The sequence below is a fragment of the Pseudophryne corroboree genome, chromosome 11 (assembly GCF_028390025.1).
Source record: "Pseudophryne corroboree isolate aPseCor3 chromosome 11, aPseCor3.hap2, whole genome shotgun sequence".
NCBI lineage: Eukaryota > Metazoa > Chordata > Amphibia > Anura > Myobatrachidae > Pseudophryne > Pseudophryne corroboree.
Genome location: NC_086454.1, coordinates 33,006,353 through 33,031,254, shown reverse-complemented (window position 1 = coordinate 33,031,254; position 24,902 = coordinate 33,006,353). Strand labels below are relative to the sequence as shown.

General features: G+C 47.8%; 1 protein-coding gene across 5 annotated transcripts in view; it reads right to left on the bottom strand.

The window, feature by feature from the left end:
* SBF2 (SET binding factor 2) overlaps positions 1-24,902 on the bottom strand; it is a 585,530-nt gene that overhangs the window by 189,140 nt on the left and 371,488 nt on the right. For all 5 annotated transcript variants that reach the window (XM_063946447.1, XM_063946443.1, XM_063946444.1 and 2 more), the window contains exon 17: positions 11,865-11,933. In XM_063946447.1, the coding sequence (XP_063802517.1) occupies positions 11,865-11,933 (69 nt within the window). The remainder of the gene's footprint in view (positions 1-11,864; positions 11,934-24,902) is intronic.

Genomic DNA, 24,902 nt, shown 5'->3' with positions numbered 1-24,902 from the left:
CCCAGCTGATTTTGATAAGATGCTTAAAGTTAGGGGTGAACTTAACATGTTGTTGTCTCACAAGACGGAACAATGCCTTAGGCGCCTCAACCAGGTGTACTACGAAAAAGGAGACACGGCAGACAAACTTCTTGCCAGGAAACTGAGAGCCCAAATTTCCTCCAAGAATATTCTGTCTATCCGCACTAAACAAGGGGTTTAGCATGAGCCTGACCACATTCTTGGTGAATTTGAGGAGTACTATAAATCGCTATATAATGCGGATGTGGCTTCCTCACCTTCATTAAGATTCAGCGAGGGGATTGAGTCCCTTTTAGATAGATGCAATTTACCGTCGCTGAGTAGTTCTGTGGTCTCTCAGTTGGGCTCAGAGATAACTATTGAAGAAATGGACAATGCTCTCAAGGCCCAGAAGCCAGGTAAGGCCCCGGGACCTGATGGCATGTCTATTATGTATTTTAAGAAATTCAAGGTGATTCTTCTGCCCCACCTCTGTAGGCTCATTAATGGTCTCCTTAAAGGTGAACCTTTATCCCCGCGTACTTTGGAGGCTCGGATTGTCTTAATCCATAAATCAGGAAAGGACCCCAACTCTTGTTCTAGTTATCGCCCTATCTCCATGCTCAATAATGATATTAAACTTTTTGCCAAGATCCTAGCTCTGAGACTTAACTCAGTTCTCCCGCAATTGATTCATGCTGACCAGGTGGGCTTCATCCCAGGCCGACAAGCTAGAGACAATACCCGAAGAACTATTAATTTAGTCCACCTCATTAACAAAGCTAAAATGCCTTCTATTCTTCTCTCGCTTGACGCGGAGAAAGCTTTTGATAAAATCCTGTGGCCCTTTATGTTTGCCACCCTGCGCAGGTTCGGCCTGGGGGGAAGCCTACTCCAGGGCATCCAAGCACTTTATTCCAACCCTACGGCCAGGGTAAATGGCAAGGACTCCTGTCTGTTCCAAATTACCAATGGTACGCGCCAGGGGTGTCCTCTGTCACCACTGATTTTTGCTATGACTATCGAGCCCTTGGCGTGTATGATTAGAGCGAACCCTGATATTAGGGGTATACTAGTCGAGGATGAGGAGTTTAAATTATCACTATTTGCGGATGATGTTTTGCTGACCCTTTCCTCCCCCCATACTTCTATCCCTAATCTATTCCGAACTCTGTCATCATATTCTTTTTATTCGGAATACCGCATTAACTACTCCAAATCGGAAGCCCTTCCCTTACATCTTAGTGAGGAAACCAGGTCTCTCCTTTCCGCTAACTTTAACTTCACTTGGCGCTCCAAGAAAATTAAATACTTAGGTGTGTTCATCACGAATTCCTACGGGTCTCTGTACTCAGAAAATTTCCCAACCCTTTTTAAGTGTATTGAATCGGATCTACAAGCTTGGGACAAACAGGTGTTGACCTGGTTTGGACGTATAGTCTCAGTGAAAATGAACATCTTACCCATGCTTTTATATCTGATCCAAACAATACCGGTACGCATCCCAGCAGCGGCTCTATGTCAAATGCAGAAACTCTTCCAAAAATTTATATGGGCCAATAAACCTCCCAGAGTTAAGACCTCCACCTTGATAAGGGATCCGGTGGCAGGTGGCAGAGGCTTACCGGATATCCGCAAATACTATCATGCCACTCATTTGAGCCAAGCCCTCACCTGGTTCTCCCGCACACCCCACCTGCCTTGGATACAAATTGAACTCCTGTCGACTAAGGTCTCTACCCTGGTCTCCTTACTTGCACCTATTAAAACCAATCAGAATATACAATCATGCCCTCCCACTACAAAACTCACTTGCTCCCTATAGTCTTTCTGCATTCGACATTACGGTCTCTCTACGTTCCCATCCCCCATCACCTCTATTTGGGATAACCAGGATTTCCCACCTGGCTCCGCCTTATGTTCCCATTCATGGTTTCACCTGAACCCACGCCCGGAACTGGTCTTTGATTTCATTGATGGTTCTTCGTGGCGCTCTTTAAACGCTTTAAGTGACAAATATGATATCCCCCAACCTGTTCTATACGAATTTCTACAACTCCGTTCTTTTTTAAATTCCCTTCCAAAATCCAAGGTTATCCGCCAACTTACCCCTTTTGAACGACTCTGTGTCTACTCACCTATGCGACAGGGTATTATCTCTATATTGTATAGTTTGTTACGCTCCCTTAAATCAGCGGACATACTGCCGCATGAGAGTAAGTGGGAGCAGAATTTGGGCCCCCCACCTGGGGAGGATTCCTGGGAGGTCATTAGGCAGAATGTTGCCCAGTCCTCTATATCCTCGCTAATTAAGGAAAACTCCTATAAAGTATATACCAGATGGTATCTGGTCCCGGCGACATTGCATAGGATCTTCCCTGGGTCCTCCCCACTGTGTTGGCGGGAGTGTGGTCAGACTGGCGACATCAAACACATCTGGTGGTCCTGCCCCAAAATTCGCTCCTTCTGGGTCCAAGTGGAGCTATTGATTGGTTCTGTTCTTGGCACCCAAGTCACACTGGGTCCCTGGACAGCATTGTTGGGCCTCCCTTTGTCTGAAATTAGTAGTCATGCGAATAGTCTTGTTCTCCACATTCTTCATGCAGCTAGATGTGTACTAGCTAAGTGCTGGAAGAAGCCCACTATCCCGCCTATGAGCATGTTACTGTCCAAACTATGGTATATCTCCACGATGGAGAAAATTACAGCATCCTTGCGTGATAGATCGGATAAATATATGAGGATTTGGGAACCCTGGTTCGCTTATGCTAAAACCTCTATTGTCCGGGTGTGATATATTATGCTGCAGCCTCAATGGTTGAGTGTCAAACCCCACGAGTGTACCATGGATACCCTCCTTAGTGGTCTCTCCTTTCCTTACTACCCCCCCCTTTTTCCCCCTATCCTCCTCTTTTCATCTCTGCTCTTTTCTTTCTTTCTTTCTTTTTCTCTTCTTGACTCGTAAAATAACAGAAAATCTGTTGTCGATATTCATTTTGTATTGCCGATGCACCCGTTTTCTTTATATGCCTCAACATATTCTACGGAATATAATGTATGTTCTGTTGTACTTATTGGGTATCATCATCTCTTGTTTGACCTGTACTGTTTTGCTCGACTTCCTTTCAATAAAAATATTGCATTAAAAATAAAAAATAGATAGAAATTTAGTGCTGTATAACCCGTACTCGGTAGAGTGGGATACAGGGAGACTCACCTCACTTCCAAGATCAATCAATACGTTAGCGAACACTGAGTGGTTCCAGACGCTACTAGTGTACACCGCCGCTCCAGGAACTTTAAGTGAACACAGACGCACTGTGCATACAGACGCACCGGCCATAAAGACGCCTGTATTGCGACCGGGTCTCCTCGCGGTAGCGCTTAGTGAACACAGACGCAGCGGCCTATGCTGCGACCGAGACCCCTCGTGGTAGCATCTGAGACGGAAGTGAGGCAACAGTTCATGGCGGGAGACTCGTGGAAACTGGTCATGAACTGGGAGGAGGGGCGACCAGGAGAGCGTCATCATGCTTTATGATCCCTAAGGCCTAGCGCTGGAGCACCCGTGGTGGCAGCACGTCAGCTACTGTTTGGTAGTCTCCTTCCAATACAGTGCGGCTGTGTCCGTATTCCCCGACTACGGGGAACCGATGCCTTACCTTCTCCCCGTGCTCCAGCCACAGCCTGGTCATGTCTGCTGGACCTGCTAGTATATCCGACACAGATGCCCGCCGAGACAGCACTGTACACATGGGTAAGCGTTGTTGCGACCCAACGGAGACTTGTTGGAGCGACTCTTTCCAATATGCATGTAAGACGCTGTTAAGAAAGATCGCTCAAAAACATAGTAAGACTATAAAAATAAAATAAGAAAGTTTAGGGCTGCCCTAGAACAGCAGCCCTGTGACCATGGGCCCGTTGCCTCCTGGGAGGCCTGAAAGCTTGTGATCGTTTGGTGCCATTCCACTGTCGCTCCATCATATCCCATTGTTATCCTGAGGATAACCTGTGGACAATGCCGGAGAAAAGGTGGATTTTGAGGCATCGCTTGAAAGTTTTTAGGTTGGCAGAGTCTGGATGAGGCATGGAGGTCTGTAAGTGGAGACAATGAGGGAGAAGTATTGGAGATAGCAGTGACAGGAACTAATGTGAGGTAGGGATGGAGAGGTTTACTGGGGTGTACCTAGTGATACAAGAGGAAGCACAGGTGGGGGAAATCAGCTTGATGTGAATTCTGTCTGTAAAGGGATTTACAGAGAGATGCTACAGAGGAGAAGCAGCAGCAGCAGCAGACATTTATTATGCATGCCCTGCAGAAGGGAGATGGAAAGGCCAGTGAAGACGATGTTGCAGTAGTCTAAGCAGGAAACACTGAGTGAATGGGCCAGGGCTTAGGTCACTCCCTGAGAGAAAATGGGGCAAATATACTGTATGTGAAGTAGGAGATCGCAGGTTTATGAAAAGATACAGAGGCCATGGGCATAGAGAACAGGGAAGAAACTAAAATAAAGTACTGGAATTCCATTTGAAGCATAAGGACTCATATGTACTACTACTGTATCTGTAGATGTAAGCTGTAAGAATGTAAGCTCTCACGAGCAGGGTCCTCAACCCTCAAGTGCTTTTCCTTCTCTTACTTAAACAGTCTTCAACGGCACCAAATCCCACAGTTATCTGCCACCCTGATACTTAAATCAGTGTCATCTGCTGCTGTAGCTATGTTTATTTACCCTGGACTATCAATGGTTCCGGTATGAATGGTCGACCATGTTATGGTCGACAGTCATTAGGTCAACCACTATTGGTCGACATTGGCATGGTCGACATGGACACGTGGTCGACAAATAAAAATGGTCGCCACATGAAAGGTCGACATGAGTTCTTTAACTTTTTTTTGTGTAGATTTCTGCGTAAAGTGACCGGGAACCCCAATTTGTGCACCGTGTCCCCTCGCATGGCTCGCGCTTCGGGCAAGGTGCCTCGCTCCACTACCGCTGCGCTTGGCACAGGTTACCGTTCCCAATCGTAGTCCACGTGGATCGTAAAATATGGAAAAGTTCCACAAAATAATTAAAAAAAACAAAAACTCATGTCCACCTTTTCATGTGTCGACCATGTGCCAACGTCGACCAATAGTGGTCGACCTAATGACTGTCGACCATAACATGGTCGACCATCCAAACGGATACCATTGTCAACTGTAAAGGTGGGTACACACTAGGCAATGTGCTCAGTAAGACACATCGCCTAGTGATTCCCCTCCCGAGCCCGGCCGTCTGACGGTAGGCTTACACACTGTGCGATATCACTAATGATAGCGCACAGTGACGTCATGCTGCCGCCGGTCGGAGCATGTAGCTTTGGATGATAAGTCCAAATTGAGCTGCATGCACGGTTGAGACCGAGGGTCGATAACCCGCGCATGGCTCAGCGGCGGCATACACACTGGGAGATATAGTAAACTATATCGCTCAGGAGGGGGAAAACAAGCGATATGGGGGTCATTCCGAGTTGTTCGCTCGCTAGCTGTTTTTAGCAGCCGTGCAAATGCTATGCCGCCTCCCACTGGGAGTGTATTTTAGTGCGAACGAAAGGATCACAAAGCGGCTACAAAATAATTTTGTGCAGTTTCAGAGTAGCTTCAGACCTACTCAGCGCTTGCGATCATTTCAGACTGTTCAGTTCCGGATTTTATGTCACAAACACGCCCTGCGTTTGCCCAGCCACGCCTGCGTTTTTCCTGGCACGCCTGCGTTTTTCCGAACACTCCCTGAAAACGGTCAGTTGACACCCAGAAACGCCTTCTTCCTGTCAATCACTCTGCGGCTGCCAGTGCGACGGAAAAGCATCGCTAGACCTTGTGTTAACCTACATTGTTCGTTGTAATAGTACGTCGCTCATGGGCATTGCGCCGCATGCGCAGAAGTGCCGTTTTTTTGCCTCATCGACGAAAGCAGCTAGCGCTCAATTCGGAATGACCCCCATAGTTCACTATATCGCCCAGTGTGTATGCACCTTAAGTCACTATTTCCCTGTATTGATTATTTTGTTTATGTACTCTGTAACTGGTCACTGCGGACCCCTTGTGGTGCCATGCAAATAAAGGAAAATAATAATAACAACTACAACTTTAGTATCCCATATCCAAAAAGCTTGGAGAATGCAGTATTTTGTATATCATATTTTTCCGTATTTTGGAATAATTGCATACCATAATGAGATATCATGGTGATGGGAACCAAGTCTAAGCACAGAATGGGTTTATGTTTCATATACACCTTATACACACAGCCTGAAGGTCCTATAATAAAAAATTTATAATATTATATTATGAATTAAACAAAGTTTGTATACATTGAGCAATCAGAAAACAAATGTTTCACTATCTCAGTCTCACTTAAAATATTAAGAATTTGGGAATATTCCAAATTTTGGATTATTTGGATACGGGATAGTCAACCTTTAATATTAATTGTTGAGGTTGCAGAATTGCACAGCAAACCTTATTATTCACTGAAAGAGTTGGATACTTACAAAGCCCCATGTTCTAATTTGGGTGTGTTCTGATGGGGTAATTCAGACCTGATTGCTAGGCTGCGTTTTCCCACAGCGGGCGATCAGGTCAGAACTGCGCATGCGTATGCACCGCAATACGTAGGCACGTCGCACGGGTGCAAAGCGGATCGCTGCAATCCGTTTGCACGGGCGATCGCAAGGAGATTGACAGGAAGAAGGCGATTATGGGTGTCAACTAACCGTTTTCAGGAAGTGTCTGGAAAAGCGCAGGCGTGTCCAAGCGTTTGCAGGTAGGATTCCTGACATCAATTCCGGTCCCGGACAGGCTGATGTGATCGCAGCGGCTGAGTAAGTCCTGGGCTGCGCAGAGACTGCACAAGATCTGTTTGTACAACTCTGCGACACGTGTGATCGCACACTTGCAAAGCGAAAATACAATCTTCTGTGGGCGGCGACTATCTGATCGCAGCAGTGCAAAAATCGCCTGCTAGTGATCAGGTCTGAATTACCCCGAGTCAGAAGCTCACTACAGACATCACACATCTCTAATAACATGCAGTTCCTTCATGAGTCATATGAAAATATACAATTTCTAATTAATTAATTAATTATCCTTTACCGGAACAAAGGGTCACTTCAACTTTTCCTCTAAATTAAGAACAGCAAAACAGAGCTCTAGATTTGTGGACATCTCAGACTAAAGCTCTCATTTACCACTATATATTACAAAACAGCAGAGATCGTCTACTTTCCATACCCCAATAGGTCATGAATTTCAGGATCTCCACCTCTGGAATCCCATATCCATTCCTGCCAGCATCCCACAATCCATTCCTGCCAGCATCCCACAATCCATAATGCCAGCATCCCACAATCCATCCGGCCAGCATCCCACAATCCATCCGGCCAGCATCCCACAATCTATCCGGCCAGCATCCCACAATCCATCCTGCCAGCATCCCACAATCCATCCTGCCAGCATCCCACAATTTATCCTGCCAGCATCCCACAATCCATCCTGCCAGCATCCCACAATCCATCCTGCCAGCATCCCACAATCCATCCTGCCAGCATCCCACAATCCACCCTGCCAGCATCCCACAATCCACCCTGCCAGCATCCCACAATCCATCCTGCCAGCATCCCACAATCCATCCTGCCAGCATCCCACAATCCATCCGGCCAGCATCCCACAATCCATCCGGCCAGCATCCCACAATCCATCCGGCCAGCATCCCACAATCCATCCTGCCAGCATCCCACAATCCATCCTGCCAGCATCCCACAATCCATCCTGCCAGCATCCCACAATCCATCCTGCCAGCATCCCACAATTTATCCTGCCAGCATCCCACAATCCATCCTGCCAGCATCCCACAATCCATCCTGCCAGCATCCCACAATCCATCCTGCCAGCATCCCACAATCCATCCTGCCTCTGCCAGCATCCCACAATCCATCCTGCCAGCATCCCACAATCCATTCCTGCCAGCATCCCACAATCCATCCTGCCAGCATCCCACAATCCATCCTGCCAGCATCCCACAATCCACCCTGCCAGCATCCCACAATCCATTCCTGCCAGCATCCCACAATCCATCCTGCCAGATTCCATCGCCCATCACAGCCAGATTCCCTCGCCCATCACAGCCAGATTCCCTCGCCCATCACAGCCAGATTCCATCGCCCATCACAGCCAGATTCCATCGCCCATCACAGCCAGATTCCATCGCCCATCACAGCCAGATTCCATCGCCCATCACAGCCAGATTCCATCGCCCATCACAGCCAGATTCCATCGCCCATCACAGCCAGATTCCCTCGCCCTTCACAGCCAGATTCCCTCGCCCTTCACAGCCAGATTCCCTCGCCCATCACAGCCAGATTCCCTCGCCCATCACAGCCAGATTCCCTCGCCCATCACAGCCAGATTCCCGCGCCCATCACAGCCAGATTCCCGCGCCCATCACAGCCAGATTCCCGCGCCCATCACAGCCAGATTCCCTCGCCCATCACAGCCAGATTCCCTCGCCCATCACAGCCAGATTCCCTCGCCCATCACAGCCAGATTCCCTCGCCCATCACAGCCAGATTCCCTCGCCCATCACAGCCAGATTCCATCGCCCATCACAGCCAGATTCCCTCGCCCATCACAGCCAGATTCCCTCGCCCATCACAGCCAGATCCCCTCGCCCATCACAGCCAGATTCCTTCGCCCATCACAGCCAGATTCCCTCGCCCATCACAGCCAGATTCACTCGCCCATCACAGCCAGATTCCATCGCCCATCACAGCCAGACTCCTTCGCCCATCACAGCCAGATTCCCGCGCCCATCACAGCCAGATTCCCTCGCCCATCACAGCCAGATTCCCTCGCCCATCACAGCCAGATCCCCTCGCCCATCACAGCCAGATCCCCTCGCCCATCACAGCCAGATCCCCTCACCCATCACAGCCAGCATCCCGCACCCATCACAGCCAGATTCCTTCGCCCTTCACAGCCAGATTCCCTCGCCCATCACAGCCAGATTCCCGCGCCCATCACAGCCAGATTCCCGCGCCCTTCACAGCCAGATTCCCTCACCCATCACAGCCAGATTCCCTCGCCCATCACAGCCAGATTCCCTCGCCCATCACAGCCAGATTCCCTCGCTCATGACAGCCAGATTCCATCGCCCATGACAGCCAGATTCCATCGCCCATCACAGCCAGATTCCCTCGCCCATCACAGCCAGATTCCCTCGCCCATCACAGCCAGATTCCCTCGCCCATCACAGCCAGATTCCCTCGCCCATCACAGCCAGATTCCCTCGCCCATGACAGCCAGATTCCATCGCCCATCACAGCCAGATTCCCTCGCCCATCACAGCCAGCACCCCACGTCCATCACAGCCAGATTCCATCGCCCATCACAGCCAGATTCCCTCACCCTTCACAGCCAGATTCCCTCACCCTTCACAGCCAGATTCCCTCACCCTTCACAGCCAGATTCCCGCACCCACCACAGCCAGATTCCCTCGCCCATCACAGCCAGATTCCCTCGCCCATCACAGCCAGATTCCCTCGCCCATCACAGCCAGATTCCCTCGCCCATCACAGCCAGCACCCCTCGCCCATCACAGCCAGATTCCCTCACCCATCACAGCCAGATTCCCTCGCCCTTCACAGCCAGATTCCCTCGCCCATCACAGCCAGATTCCATCGCCCATCACAGCCAGATTCCATCGCCCATCACAGCCAGATTCCCTCGCCCATCACAGCCAGATCCCCTCACCCATCACAGCCAGCATCCCGCACCCATCACAGCCAGATTCCTTCGCCCTTCACAGCCAGATTCCCTCGCCCATCACAGCCAGATTCCCGCGCCCATCACAGCCAGATTCCCGCGCCCTTCACAGCCAGATTCCCTCACCCATCACAGCCAGATTCCCTCGCCCATCACAGCCAGATTCCCTCGCCCATCACAGCCAGATTCCATCGCCCATCACAGCCAGATTCCATCGCCCATCACAGCCAGATTCCCTCGCCCATCACAGCCAGATCCCCTCACCCATCACAGCCAGCATCCCGCACCCATCACAGCCAGATTCCTTCGCCCTTCACAGCCAGATTCCCTCGCCCATCACAGCCAGATTCCCGCGCCCATCACAGCCAGATTCCCGCGCCCTTCACAGCCAGATTCCCTCGCCCTTCACAGCCAGATTCCCTCGCCCATCACAGCCAGATTCCATCGCCCATCACAGCCAGATTCCATCGCCCATCACAGCCAGATTCCATCGCCCATCACAGCCAGATTCCCTCGCCCATCACAGCCAGATCCCCTCACCCATCACAGCCAGCATCCCGCACCCATCACAGCCAGATTCCTTCGCCCTTCACAGCCAGATTCCCTCGCCCATCACAGCCAGATTCCCGCGCCCATCACAGCCAGATTCCCGCGCCCTTCACAGCCAGATTCCCTCACCCATCACAGCCAGATTCCCTCGCCCATCACAGCCAGATTCCCTCGCCCATCACAGCCAGATTCCCTCGCCCATCACAGCCAGATTCCCTCGCCCATGACAGCCAGATTCCATCGCCCATGACAGCCAGATTCCATCGCCCATCACAGCCAGATTCCCTCGCCCATCACAGCCAGATTCCCTCGCCCATCACAGCCAGATTCCCTCGCCCATCACAGCCAGATTCCCTCGCCCATCACAGCCAGATTCCCTCGCCCATCACAGCCAGCACCCCACGTCCATCACAGCCAGATTCCATCGCCCATCACAGCCAGATTCCCTCACCCTTCACAGCCAGATTCCCTCACCCTTCACAGCCAGATTCCCTCACCCTTCACAGCCAGATTCCCTCGCCCATCACAGCCAGATTCCCGCACCCACCACAGCCAGATTCCCTCGCCCATCACAGTCAGATTCCCTCGCCCATCACAGCCAGATTCCCTCGCCCATCACAGCCAGATTCCCTCGCCCATCACAGCCAGATTCCCTCGCCCATCACAGCCAGATTCCCGCGCCCATCACAGCCAGATTCCCTCACCCTTCACAGCCAGATTCCCTCGCCCATCACAGCCAGATTCCCTCGCCCATCACAGCCAGATTCCCTCGCCCATCACAGCCAGATTCCCTCGCCCATCACAGCCAGCACCCCTCGCCCATCACAGCCAGCACCCCACGCCCATCACCCCTCGCCCATCACAGCCAGATTCCCTCGCCCATCACAGCCAGATTCCCTCGCCCATCACAGCCAGATTCCCTCACCCATCACAGCTAGATTCCCTCGCCCATCACAGCCAGATCCCCTCACCCATCACAGCCAGATTCCCTCGCCCATCACAGCCAGATTCCCGCGCCCATCACAGCCAGATTCCATCGCCCATCACAGCCAGATTCCATCGCCCATCACAGCCAGATTCCTGCGCCCATCACAGCCAGATTCCTGCGCCCATCACAGCCAGATTCCATCGCCCATCACAGCCAGATTCCATTGCCCATCACAGCCAGATTCCATCGTCCATCACAGCCAGATTCCCTCACCCTTCCCTGCCAGCACCCCACGCCCATCACAGCCAGATTCCCTCGCCCATCACAGCCAGATCCCATCGCCCATCACAGCCAGATTTCCTCGCCCATCACAGCCAGATTTCCTCGCCCATCACAGCCAGATTCCCTCACCCTTCCCTGCCAGCATCCCACGCCTATTCGGACATCTCACACCATCCTCCTAATGAAGGAAAGAAGGAAATGTCCCGAATCACACCGCACACATTTGCCAGCGATTGGTTCTATCCTATGAATCTGTTGGCAGCTATGGTAACGGTGTATGAAAGCAATATGGAAACTTACCCTACAGAACGCAGTGGTCAGCGGCAGAAGCTGGGCTGCTACATTGTATTCTTCAAAGCTTGAACAATCCTGAAACAAGAGACAGCTATGAAATGACTTGTACTCTCGGTTCCAATAACCTGCTCAGCAGGACATCTTTCTTTTCACTAAACGCCCATCCAAACGCTCTGGCATTAGGAAAACAGACAGGCTGAGGCCAATGAGGAAATCAGCTGATCACAAACAGCGGATGACATAAAAACAAAGCGAAAGTAAATGTAAATACAGGTAGCATTAAATCTCAAACCGTACAGAATACAATACTATAACCACCCATTCAGGGACCTACACATTGCAGCCAGGAACTATCCACATGGAATGAAATACGATGGACATGGAAAAGAAACTATTTGTGGAATGTGAGATTGGACAGCCAGACTTTAAAGTAGTGTGTTAAACAGACGTAAAAAACCACTTATGCCTAAAGAGCTGGGAGCGCTCATCCAAAACTCAGCTTTTTAAACTAGTAAACAACTTTTATGAGTTTTCCATAGTCAAACGTCGAAAAGATTATTCACCTTTAAGCAGACGCTTAATAAATTGTCATGCGGTCAATGGTACAAAAGGTTATACACATAAAAGCAGGGCGAGTAGGCTACATTGTGAAACCATTAGGGGGTATCGATTACGCCCAGTGCGGCACAGGTTGGACATACTAACGACGCATTATATGTACAGACACACTTTGACCTTCAGATGTTTGACATTGTAGTTACATTTTCTGTGTTGCTGGATACAAGAAGTAGTCTGTTATTAGATGGCTGGTAAGGGTCTTTAATGGGAATTTCAGGTGTGCATTGGAAAAAAAATATACCCCCCCATCACCTCAAATTATAATTTCTTAGCTAATCCATATTTGGGGATGCTTTTACATGTCTCGACCAAACACAGTCGGAATTCCTGCGCTGGGATAGTGATCCCTGTCGGAATTCCAGCGTTTGTATTTTGACTGCCGGGATCCAGACCGGATCCCCCGAACACACCTGAATAATAATTCACTCAATTGATGATTACGGTGTTGTAACACAGTACGTGCATTCACAAAGGATACAAATCAGTTTACTTGGGCCCTGTCACATTTGTGCACACAGAGAGGGATTTGCAGTGGCAGTCTAAAAGTGTGGAGTCCATCCTTGCTTCCTCCAGGGACCACCGCTATGCGGTATGGACGTTGTTACCGGGAGCCCGCTGGCCACGGCCCTTTATATATAACCGAGAGGCACTGTACAAGTCCGGATCCAAGAGAACGATCAGACAAACCATAGTTCAAGGTTACTAGCAAAGGAATGTATATGTGGAGACAGCTAAACAGGTCAGGGTCACAGACTGATCAAGTAGACGAACATTGCCTGGTTTCTGACAAGACCCACTTCTACAGCTTAATGGAACATTAACAAAGTACAATGATCCTTAATGCAGAAGCAAGCATTATAACGCGCATAGTTATATGGGTCCTATAAAGCGCAATGTAATATGGGCCTTTGTTAGCAAACCAAAAAAAGCACACTCATGGGCAAAACCATGTTGCAATGCAGGTGGGGCAGATGCGACATGTGCAGAGAGTTAGATACTGTATGGGCAGGTTGTGTTCAAACTGAAATCTAAATTGCCGTGTAAAAATAAAGCAGCCAGTATTTACCCTGCACAGAAACAAAATAACCCACCCACATCTAAAGCTCTCTGGAAAGGGATGAAGGGTTGAAGCCCAGAATTGCTCTCTCCGGAGCTCAGGAGTTCTTGGGGCCCCATATCTTCAGGTCTTCACCTTAGCAGTTTTTCTTCCATATACAGTATATTATACTGGTAACTGGCTATGGAACAGGGAGATTACGCTAATAGATTGCTTGATCAAGGTCAACATCAAGATTAACATCTGCCCCACCTGCACTGCACATGGTTTTGCCAATAAGAGTGCTCTTTTGGTTTGATAACAACTCTGAATAACCCCCTAAATACGGAAATAAAGTTGGAGTATAAGACAATAAGCAGGAAAGAGATGTCCACACTCAGATTCAGCAACTCCTACAGAAATAAATCTCCCCGTCCAGCTTTTAACACGTTCTCCACATTGTATTCAACATGTTACCTACAGTATGTTGTACACATGTGTAACGTTATGTTGTTGAGCATTAAACCTTTCTTCTAACAGTATACTTGTTGTGCACGGTCGGGAATCTTGCCGCTTGTTTCGGGCTGTTTGGGCGACAGTAGGCTGGTGAATACACTGATCGTCCTGTTACAAGAGACGATGTTGATGTATACTGCACACATCTGACTCTTCTTAAGCCGAGATGCCATGCGTGTTTGTGAGGACTGTCATGAGGCCCCTGGTTATAAAGATCAGCAAAGTGTGTGTGTAATCTTCCGAGGAGGAAATGGTTGGGATGCCAAGATCCCCTCACACTTTAGTCTCTCAGTGGGGTTTCTTCTGCCACGACCCTGTCCAAGGCTTAACCTACACCAGCTGTAATACCATCCAGCACACATCTATCTGCGCTCTTTGCAAATACTTTAATTAAGGCGCGGGTGTAACAGGAGACAAAACACAAGAGGAAAATTCCATCAACAACAATGCAGACACGCTTGCGACATGATAGACCGTGCTGAGTAATGACACCGCCTGGGGTTGTGTACAAACCATTACAATAGGTAACGTTAAAATCTTTTCTATTCCCCACTTTCTGATTTAATAAGCCCTCCTGGGGTAACATGGATAAACTACACCAACAGGGGGCTTGGAGGAACAATTTATAGTACAAAAGGGGCAAATTGTTGCACTGGTGTGGTGTTATAACAGGCGAATGCTCCGCTGTATTTCTACACAGGTTGTTTGGCATCCATATTGGGCAGATTACTGGGCATCCAGTTAGCGCAGTTGAATAATTAAAGAACTGTTAGGAAGACCACAGTACAGATGGGTCCACGGTTATCTTGTCTAGTTTTCTGCGCCTAGGCATAACATGACTTATTAGCATAAACCATTCATCTATTGTTCTCAGCTGCAATACAATACAGAGAACAATACAGCAGGGGATTAAGTCATTACAGCAGGGGATTAAGTCTGATTGGCCAGTCTCAGTTAATCCTATTAAAGGTCAAGATAAACGTGGACCCATCTGTACTTAGAAACATAGAATTTGACGGCAGATAAGAACCACTTGGCCCATCTAGTCTGCCCCTTTTTTTTTATCCTTTAGGCAATCTCAACCCTTTTTGAACCTTAATTCTTTGTAAGGATATTCATATGCCTATCCCATGCATGTTTAAATTGCTCTACAGTCTTAGCCTCTACCACCTCTGATGGGAGACTATTCCACTTATCCACTACACTACCCTTTCTGTGAAGTAATTTTTCCTTAAATTTACCCTGAACCCCCCCTCCCCCCCCCCCCCCCTCCAGTACTTATTGGTCATCACATGTTCTGGGGCAAAAATCTTCATTATACTGTATAATCAATGATCTACTGTAGATGCAGATAAACTAAAAAGATAACATATAAGGTTCCTTTAGATAAATCCGCGGTAATGCCTCTGTCTGGTCGACGTACCTTCAAAGTAACCCCCTAATAGCACAAACGTTTAACGCGACTGCTCATTTCCTCATATATTTAGGTATCAATATTCTCTGTGTTCTTACTGACTTATATAAAAGTCTAACTTCACTCCCATCTTTGAGGAGGTCACCAAACTAATAGATACTTGGATTTAGTTTCCCCTATCTCTATTGGGATGAGCGGCTTTACTGAAAAGTGTGATTTTTGACCAATATTCCATATACAGTACTACACAGATGTTGCCCATAATCCTTTCCATAACTAGAGCACGTATTTACTAAGTTTCCCTGGAAAGGGATGAAGCCTAGAATTGCTCTCTCAGGAGCTCAGGAGTTCTTGGGGCCCCATATCTTCAGGTCTTCACCAGAGCAGTTTTTCTTCCATATACAGTATAATAGACTGGTAACTGGCTATGGAACAGGAAGATTACACTAATAGATTGCTTGATCAAGGTCTTCATTCTCCATACTCACCGGCTCCTGCATCTCCCACCATCTATTGTCCCACCGGAGATACAATCTAATGTTATGTGTATGGACACTTATTGCTGCTGGTTGTTGATCAATGATTATTTAATAGAATCCACAACATTCACCACATATTGGGGGGACCCACTGTTTACCCCTGGCTTGGATAACCATTTGTTCTTGGTCTGGAGAGACAAGGGTATACCAGGTTGACACAAGCAAAAGGTTAACACGAAAATGGTAGACATTAGTTTTTTTTTTAGGTTTTTGAAGTGTAAATTTTTAACTTTTAGCACATGGACCCCCAATTAGTGTACCGCTTTACTCGCCATGCTTCGGGCTCGGTGCCTGGCTCCAGCAAAGGTTAATGTTCCCAATTGTAGTCCACGTGGATGGTAAAGAATGAAAATGTTATAAAAATGGCAACATTTTTTTTTGTTATAAAACTCATGTCGACCATATACTGTGTTGACAATTGTCACTTTGAACTTTCCACCATGTCATCCTAATGCATGTCGACCAATAGCGGTCAACCTATTGAACATCGTCCTGAAGACCGGATACTGTGCTGACATCCTATAGCTGGTTCCCCCCCAACGATTCTGGCAGTGTCGGAATATTCACAATGTCTGGGACAAGGTAATCTCGTATAGGTTCTTTCACAGTTCTACGACTTAGCCGTGACCCTTTGTTATATTAATTGATTTTATTATGAATTAGTGCTGCGATAAGACAAACGGTCATGTTACTTTATATCTAAATTGCAGCATGTAATTATTTTTGGTAATAGACACTGAATGCAGCGCTGTTAGTTTTCTCATTCATGTACCAGGCCTCTCTGTCATTTCAGTATATAGGGGCTAATTCAGGTTGGATAGCAAATTCTGCCAATCAGCAGAACTTGCTATCCTTTGTATCACATGTTGGGGGTCGGCCATCGCTGGGCAAGGCCGCCCAGCATGCTGACCGGCGCCTCCCCCAGTTGAACAAGCAGAAATTGCGAAGCGTTTGCTTGTTAGCAGAAATTGTGGGAGCCTCCTGCCGGCGCGAGACTCGCCGCCAGTTTCCTGATCGCAGCGGCTGCGTATGATGTCACACAGCCGCCATGATCGCGCCCACGAAACGCCCCCGTTCGTCCGCCTCCGCTCCCTGTTCACGACGCTCCGCCCCTACAATGCACCATCTCCTCCCTGGAAAGGAAACGGAGCGTTGCCCCCCGTGACTGCCCTTCCTCCTGATTGACAGGGAGAGGCGATAGCCTTTTCTGCGCCCTCCCCCCCCAGTAGAAAATGCAAGCACATGCGCAGGATGGGCGCTGCGCGTACGCCGGCATCTTTTCCGCAAAAATTCCATATTCAATTGTGCACTCTTTTAAAAATTGAATTGAAGGAGAGAAATGAATCAATTGGAATTTATGTGTGATCACTGTTTGCACAACAATAAACGGAGATATTCCAGTCTGTAATAGCTGGAGGGGTGAGCTCGGCAGGGGTAACACCAGTTGGTCTGTTGACATCTAAGATCCATTGTATATTATACACTATTATAATAGGCAATGGGATCTACTGCTTCTCCAGTAACAGTTTCACAGTCCTATAGGCGCAGTGTGCGCTCACATCACACAGGAGGCATGTGAAATATATGGGACACACATTCTTTACATTCACCAGCGCAGACATATAAACCGATCCAGACCGCGAGGGGTCTGTCTGATAGATGCACAGGTCAGTAACAACTGCTTCTAATCACTGGGCTATTTGTAGCAGAGATGCCAGAAGGTATTAGCCATCCGCTGAGCAGACAGCAATCGCTCGTGGCCACTGTCACATCTCTGGGCTGGGAAATCTATCAAATATGACAGTCGCTGGTGAGCGGGAGGGGATGCTGAACCTACAAGGAAATACGCCAATTTGGGGATATTCCATCAAGGCTTTATATTGTACATTGTACCTGGGCTGGAGACCATACAGGCAGAGATAGATGTTCTAGGTCATACCCAAGATTCTATATTCAGATGGAGCAGATTTCGGTGCACCTTCTGTGTACACGTGCCACAGAATACCACTTCTCACCACCATTCCCTATAGAGAAATCAGTGCCATAACAATCTGTTAGCAGAGTTACATGATGCAATAAAGTCTGCTCTGTGGTTACATGAGATGTGATAGCCGGATTACTGCAGCAGCATTTAGCTACATTCAATTTTACAGCCCTAGAACAGTGGCTTGCATACATGGCACTCTGGAACCTCATGCACAAGGGGCCAACTACACATCCCAGCACGGCCTGCAATCCTCTGAGCAGACAGCGTCTTAAACGCAAGATAATGTAATAGGACGCACAAGCAGCTTCTACTGATTAAAATGATATGCGGCATGCCTATACTCTGTGTGTAATTGAGGCTGTATCTGCATCCAAAATGCCACATTACAGTGTTTTCCATGAAAACACTGTAGCATAGCATTTTGTATGCAAATACAGTCACAGCCACACACAGAATATAGGCATGTCGCATGTCATTTTAATCAGCAGAAGCTGCTTGTGTGTCATATTACGTTATCTTGCGTCCAAGATGTATTTCTGCGGGGAAATTTAGCCTACAAATGGCGATCTGTGCTACAGAGTCACACGGCACTCACACGTTATGTATTACACGACTTGCAGCCCACGGAGCAAAATATGTAAGAGGACACATCTGTAGGAAAATTGGCTGGCCTGGTGGGAAATTAGAATGAAATAGACAACATTATACACGTGAGAGGTCGTGTTACCTTACTTATTGAGCCACTTAACAGTTCCTTATATAGTATCAGCACATTCCACTGCGCTTTACAGCTGGATAAATATTAATAAATAATAATAAACTCTGGTAAAGTTACAGAATTTCAAACCTTGCAGTCACTTTAAAGATCCTCTCAAGATTATGTAGAGCATACAATAAAAGGAAGAATAAAATTAAGATGAGAGTCCGTGTTTTCTTTATCACAGCAGTTAAGTATAGCTTGTGTAAATCAAAGACTAAATATAGAAGACCAGTAGTCATCTGATCAGTCTGATCCGGTGTACAGTAATTTGGCAAACCCTGACTGCTCGTTATTGTTCCTGAATGCAGAAATAGCTAAACTACAGTCGTACTCCCCTAATCTATTAATTATCCCCCACCTCTCACCCCGGGAATGCAATCCTATTAAATATAAGCTTTTCATACAGAGAAGACTTCGGGAAGCAGGTTGTGTGCGTAACAGCATAACAAGCTCTGCAGATTGCCGTATCCTCCTTACCAAAGCAGAAAGAGCACTGGTTACCCATTTCTCATCAGTGGAAGAGTTACGGAGCTGAACACAATTCATTGCAGGCAGATTCACCTGACATTCACTTGGTTATTTAACACATTTTAAATGTGTATTCATTTCACTTTTACATCAAGAAGCACTCCGCGGGACCCACTTTTTTTGTGCAAAAGAGGGCGGCATGGAGAGACGTGTGGATGCACCCAGCCTGTTACCTTGCTTAGTGTTCCTTTCTCTTTAATCCAGGGTCTATACCTGAGAAACTCTATGTGCTATGCCGTAATCCTGCTATGATATTACCGTACTGAATTACTGCAAAAATTATGCTATAACACTGCCATGTTACTGCTGAAACACTACTGTGCTGCTGTGACTACTTAAGCGTGACAAAGCGTAAAATTCTACTTGGAATCACGCAACTACAGCTTCCATATTTCAGGGTCTGCAAAGGGTGTACTACGGTATGCCGCCGGCCGGGCTCCAGGCGGCCAGCATACTGGCTCCGGAATCCCGACCGCCGGCATACCAACAGCTGGGAGAGCGCAAAGGAGCCCATTGTGGGCTCGCTGCGCTCGCCACGCTGCGGGCACGGTAGCGCGTCACGCTATCCATTCTACCTCCAGGGGGGTCGTGGATCCCCAAGAGGGAAAAAAAGGTGCCGGTATGCTGGGTGTCAGGATTCCGGCGACGGTATACTGTGCGCCGGGATCCCAACAGCCAGCAAACTGAAGACCATCCCTGCAAAACACTCAATACAATTTTAAACTTAAAAAAATAAATAAAAATAAATAGGATTTTAATTACCTACCTGTAAATACTTTTCTCGTAGCCCATAAGGAATACTGGGGTCTTAGTGCGATGGGGTATAGATGGGGTCCAAAGGCTCCGGTGCAATTTAAGTTTCTTCAACTGGGTATGCTGGCTCCTCCCGTCTATGCCTCCTCCTACAGCCAGTCTAAGTAAAACTGTGCCTGAAGGAGAATGGACTTACTTGAGGGAAGCAACAGAACAATAACGAGTGTTGAGAATTACACCAGCACACCACAACATAACTGACCAGCAACAGCTGGTAATACAACAACAGCAACAGCTGAACAGGTACATTTTTACAAAAGAAAAAAAACCTGCAGACAAGTCAATGCACTGAGTCGGGCGCTCAGTATCCCTTATGGACTACGAGAAAAGGATTTACTGTACCGGTAGGTAATTAAAATCCTATTTTCTCTAGCATCCATAAGGGATACTGGGATCTCCGTACGATAGGAACATCCCAAAGCTTCCAGAACGGGCGGCAATGTCCAGTAACGTCTGCAGCACCGCCTGCCCAAACTGGGTATCCTCTTTGGACAGGGTAGTAAACATGTAGAACTTCACAAGGATATTCTTCCCCGACCAGGTTGCAGCTCGGCATAGTTGTAAGGCCGAGACTCCATGGGCAGCCGCCCAGGAAAACCCGACCGATCTTGTAGAGTTGGCCTTCCGAGACTGTGAAGCAGGTAAGGCTGCCGACACTTATGCCTGTCGGATAGTCAGACTAATCCAATGAGCAATGGACTGCTTAGAAGCAGGGTAACCCGTTTTCTGTGCATCATAAAGCACAAACAGGAAATCTGTCTTATGGAACCGAGCCGTCCTCTGGACTTAAATCCTCAAGGTTCGCACAGTATCCAACGCCTCCGGAGGGCAGAGGTGCCAGAACCTGACGAAACAACGATAGGTTGGTTCAGATATAACGCAGAGATAACCTTCGGCAGGAACTGCTGCCTAGCCCCGAGCTCTGCTTTGTCTTCATAAAAGACCAAGTATGGACTTTTATAGGATAAGTCCCCCAATTCTGAGACACGCCTAGCAAAAGCAAGGGCCAGTAACATCACCGTCTTCCACGTGAGGTACTTGTCTTCTACCGTCCTTAACGGTTCGGGTTGCGGTCGTTAGGTCAACATGCACTAGGTCGACAGGTTCATTAGGTCAACATGTGCAAGGTCGACAGGTCAAAAGGTTGACATGAGTTTTTCACGTTTTTTTTCATTTTTTTACCTTTTTCATACTTTACGATCGACGTGGAATACTAATGGGGACGGTAATCTGTGCCGAGCGAGGGGACGCGGTGCAGTAATTGGGGGTCCCCGTCACTCTACGAAGAAAACTACACCCAAAAAAGTTTAAAAACCCATGTCGACCTTTTGACATGTCGACCTAACGACCCTGTCGACCTACTACATGTCGACCTTTAGTGGGTAGACCCAACGACCCATACCCAACGGTTCAAACCAGGAGGACTGTAGAAAATCCAATACCACATTCAAATCCCAGGGTGCCGTTGGTGGCACAAAGGGAGGCTGTATGTGAAGTATCCCTTGCAAGAAGGCCTGAACTTCTTCTGGAAGAAAATTGAGAGGGCTGAAATCTGGACCTTAAGGGAACCCAGACGTAAGCCCATATCCACTTCAGCCTGAAGGAAAAGCAAGAAACGTCCCAAGTGAAAATCCGACGGAGGATACTTGCACTCCTCACACCCGGAGACATATCTCCTCCAGATATGATGATAGTGTATTGACGTCACAGGCTTACTGACCTGGTTGCAATATCCTTTTTGGAAAGGCCTTTGTGAGCTAGGATGTTCCGCTCAACCGCCATGCCGTCAAACGAAGCCGACATAAGTCCGGGTAGACGAATGGTCCTTGTTGTAGAAGATCTCTTCTCATTGGTAGAGGCCAAGGGTCTACGACGGACATGTCCAGAAGATCCACATGCCATGCCCCCGAGGCCAGTCTGGGCAATCAGAATTGCCTGCCTCCTTGATGCCAGATTCTCTTTAGTATCCTCGGGAGCAACGGAATCGGAGGAAACAGGTAGACCAACCTGTAAGGCCACAGGGTTGTTAGTGCATCCACTGCCACCGACGGGTCCCTGGTAGTCGAACAATACCGGCAAAGTTTCTTGATGAGCCGAGATGCCATAATGTCTATCCGTGGGCAGCCCCACAGATTGGTGAGCTGCCGAAACACCTGTGGGAGGAGGCTCCATTCTCCCAGGTGGAGATTGCAACGACTCAGGAAGTCCACTTCCCAGTTGTCAACCCTGGAATGAAGATGGCCGACATTGCTCTTGCATTTCTTTCTGCACAGAGGAGTATCCTTGACACTTCTCACATGTAGAAACCAAAAAAGACCTCCAAGCGCTAAAGTATCAGATGTTGCTACCTCTGTTCAAATTATTGAGCATACATTTTTTTGAAAAAAATTTTTATTTAAAAATATATATAGACACACTTACACATAATTAATATCTCAAAGAATGTGATTCCGAATACCGGTATACTACATACACACAACAACATATAACATATATTGGGGGGTCTTTCCACCTTAAAGGATAGTTAGATCCTTTATACATGCAGTTTGATATGTCCCAGGGGTTTCCTATAGTGTCCTTCTTAGGAATTTTCCCCTACCAACTGGAACTTACGAAAACCATATTTACTTCAAGAACTTTCCTGAATTATGCAATGGAAGTCATTTTTACAAGTTGGGAATCACCACAACTTACTTGTAATCCGTGGATATCAGAGAAGAGCAAAGCATAAGATGTCCGCCAGCAGATCCTGACGAAGCCTGCGAGACAGGCGAAACTAGTTGATACTAGAGCACCACACCACGTCTGCCGGCGGACATCTTATGCTTTGCTCTTCTCTGATATCCACGGATTACAAGTAAGTTGTGGTGATTCCCAACTTGTAAAAATGACTTCCATTGCATAATTCAGGAAAGTTCTTGAAGTAAATATGGTTTTCATAAGTTCCAGTTGGTAGGGGAAAACTCCTAAGAAAGACACTATAAGAAACCCCTGGGACATATCAAACTGCATGTATAAAGGATCTAACTATCCTTTAAGGTGGAAAGACCCCCAAATATATGTTATATGTTGTTTTGTGTGTATGTAGTATACCGGTATTAGGAATCACATTCTTTGAGATATTAATTATGTGTAAGTGTGTCTATATATATTTTTAAATAAAAACATTTTTTTTTTAAATGTATGCTCAATAATTTGAACAGAGGTAGCAACATCTGATACTTTAGCGCTTGGAGGTCTTTTTTGGTTTCTTAACGTACTATTGGGGAAAGTGGATACCCTTCATACTCCTATAGCAGCTTGGTTTATCAGATAGCGACAAGCGCAGTCCTTTCAATTCTGTGACTTCTCACATGTAGGCTCTGCTTTTTGTCCCTCCTTGTCGATTGATGTATGCAACAGCTGTGGCGTTGTCCGACTGAACTTGAACAGCCCAATCCTGGAGAAGATGAGAGGCCTGAAGCAGAGCATTGTAGATCGCCCGAAGTTCCAGAATGTTGATGATCGGAAGTAAGGCTTTGTGAGCGGACCACCAGCCCTGGAACTGAGCCCCTAGGGTGACCGCTCCCCATCCTCTCAGATTCACATCCGTCGTGAGGAGGATCCAATCCTGAATCCCAAAACTTCGATCTTCCAACAGGTTAGAGGACTGTAGCCACCACAGGAGGGAAAATCTGGCCTAAGGGGGGAGACTTATGATCCGCTGCATCTGAAGATGTGATCCAGACCACTTGCTCAAAAGATCCAATTGAAATGTTCTGGCATGGAACCTTCCGTACTGGATTGCCTCGTATGAGGCCACCATCTTTCCCAGCAATCGAATGCAAAGAAGAATGGAGACCTGTCGGCCGCAGAACCGCTCGGACCATCTCATGGAGTGTCCCTCCCCTTGTCGCTGGAAGAAACACCTTCTGGGCCCCTGCATCCAGAAGCATATTCAGGAATAGGAGGTGATGAGTGGGTTCCAGGTGAGACTTCTGTAAATTGAGAAGTCACCCATGGTGTGACAGAAGCTGAAATAGTGCGGTTGATATTGAGCAATAGAAGCTCTCTGGATTTCGCCTTTATTAGGAGATCGTCTAAGTAAGGGACAACATTTGTCCCCTGGACTCGGAGCTGAAACATAATTTCCGCCATCACCTTCGTGAAGACCCTCGGAGCTGTGGACAGGCCAAAGGGCAGTGCCTGGAACTGGTAGTGATCGTTCAACCGGACAAACCGCAGGAAATGGTGAGAGGCCAAATAAGGATATGGAGATAAGTATCCTTGATATCCAGTGAAACCATGAACTCCTGTTCTTCCTGACCCGAAATCCCTGCTCGCAAGGATTCCACCTTGAACTTGAAAACCTTTAGGTAAGGGTTCAAGAATTTTAGGTTCAGAATAGGTCTTATCGAACTATCTGGTTTTGGTACCACAAACAGGTTGGAGTAGTAACCATGCCTTGTTGTTGTAGTGGTATGGGAAGCAATGACTTGGGACTGGAGCAACTTCAGGTTGGCCTGTTTCAACGTAACTCGTGTATCCTCCAAAACTGGTAAGCTTAATTTGAAAAACCGTTGGGGAGGAGCACTGTCGAACTCCAGCTTGTAGCCCTGAGAAATTACTGTAGGTCCTTAACCCAGGCATCCTGGCAGGAGCTTTCCCAGATGCGGCTGAAGTGACGCAGTCGAGCTCCTAACTCGAGATCCCCTTGGGGCGGGGGACGCAGTCATGCTGATGCCTTAGTGGAAGCCGAGCTGGTGCATTGTTCCTGAGAACCTGCCGCGGCTGGTTTTCTTGACTTGCCTCTGATGCCTCTTGCAGCGTTTGAGGCGCATCTCGCTCTTGGTC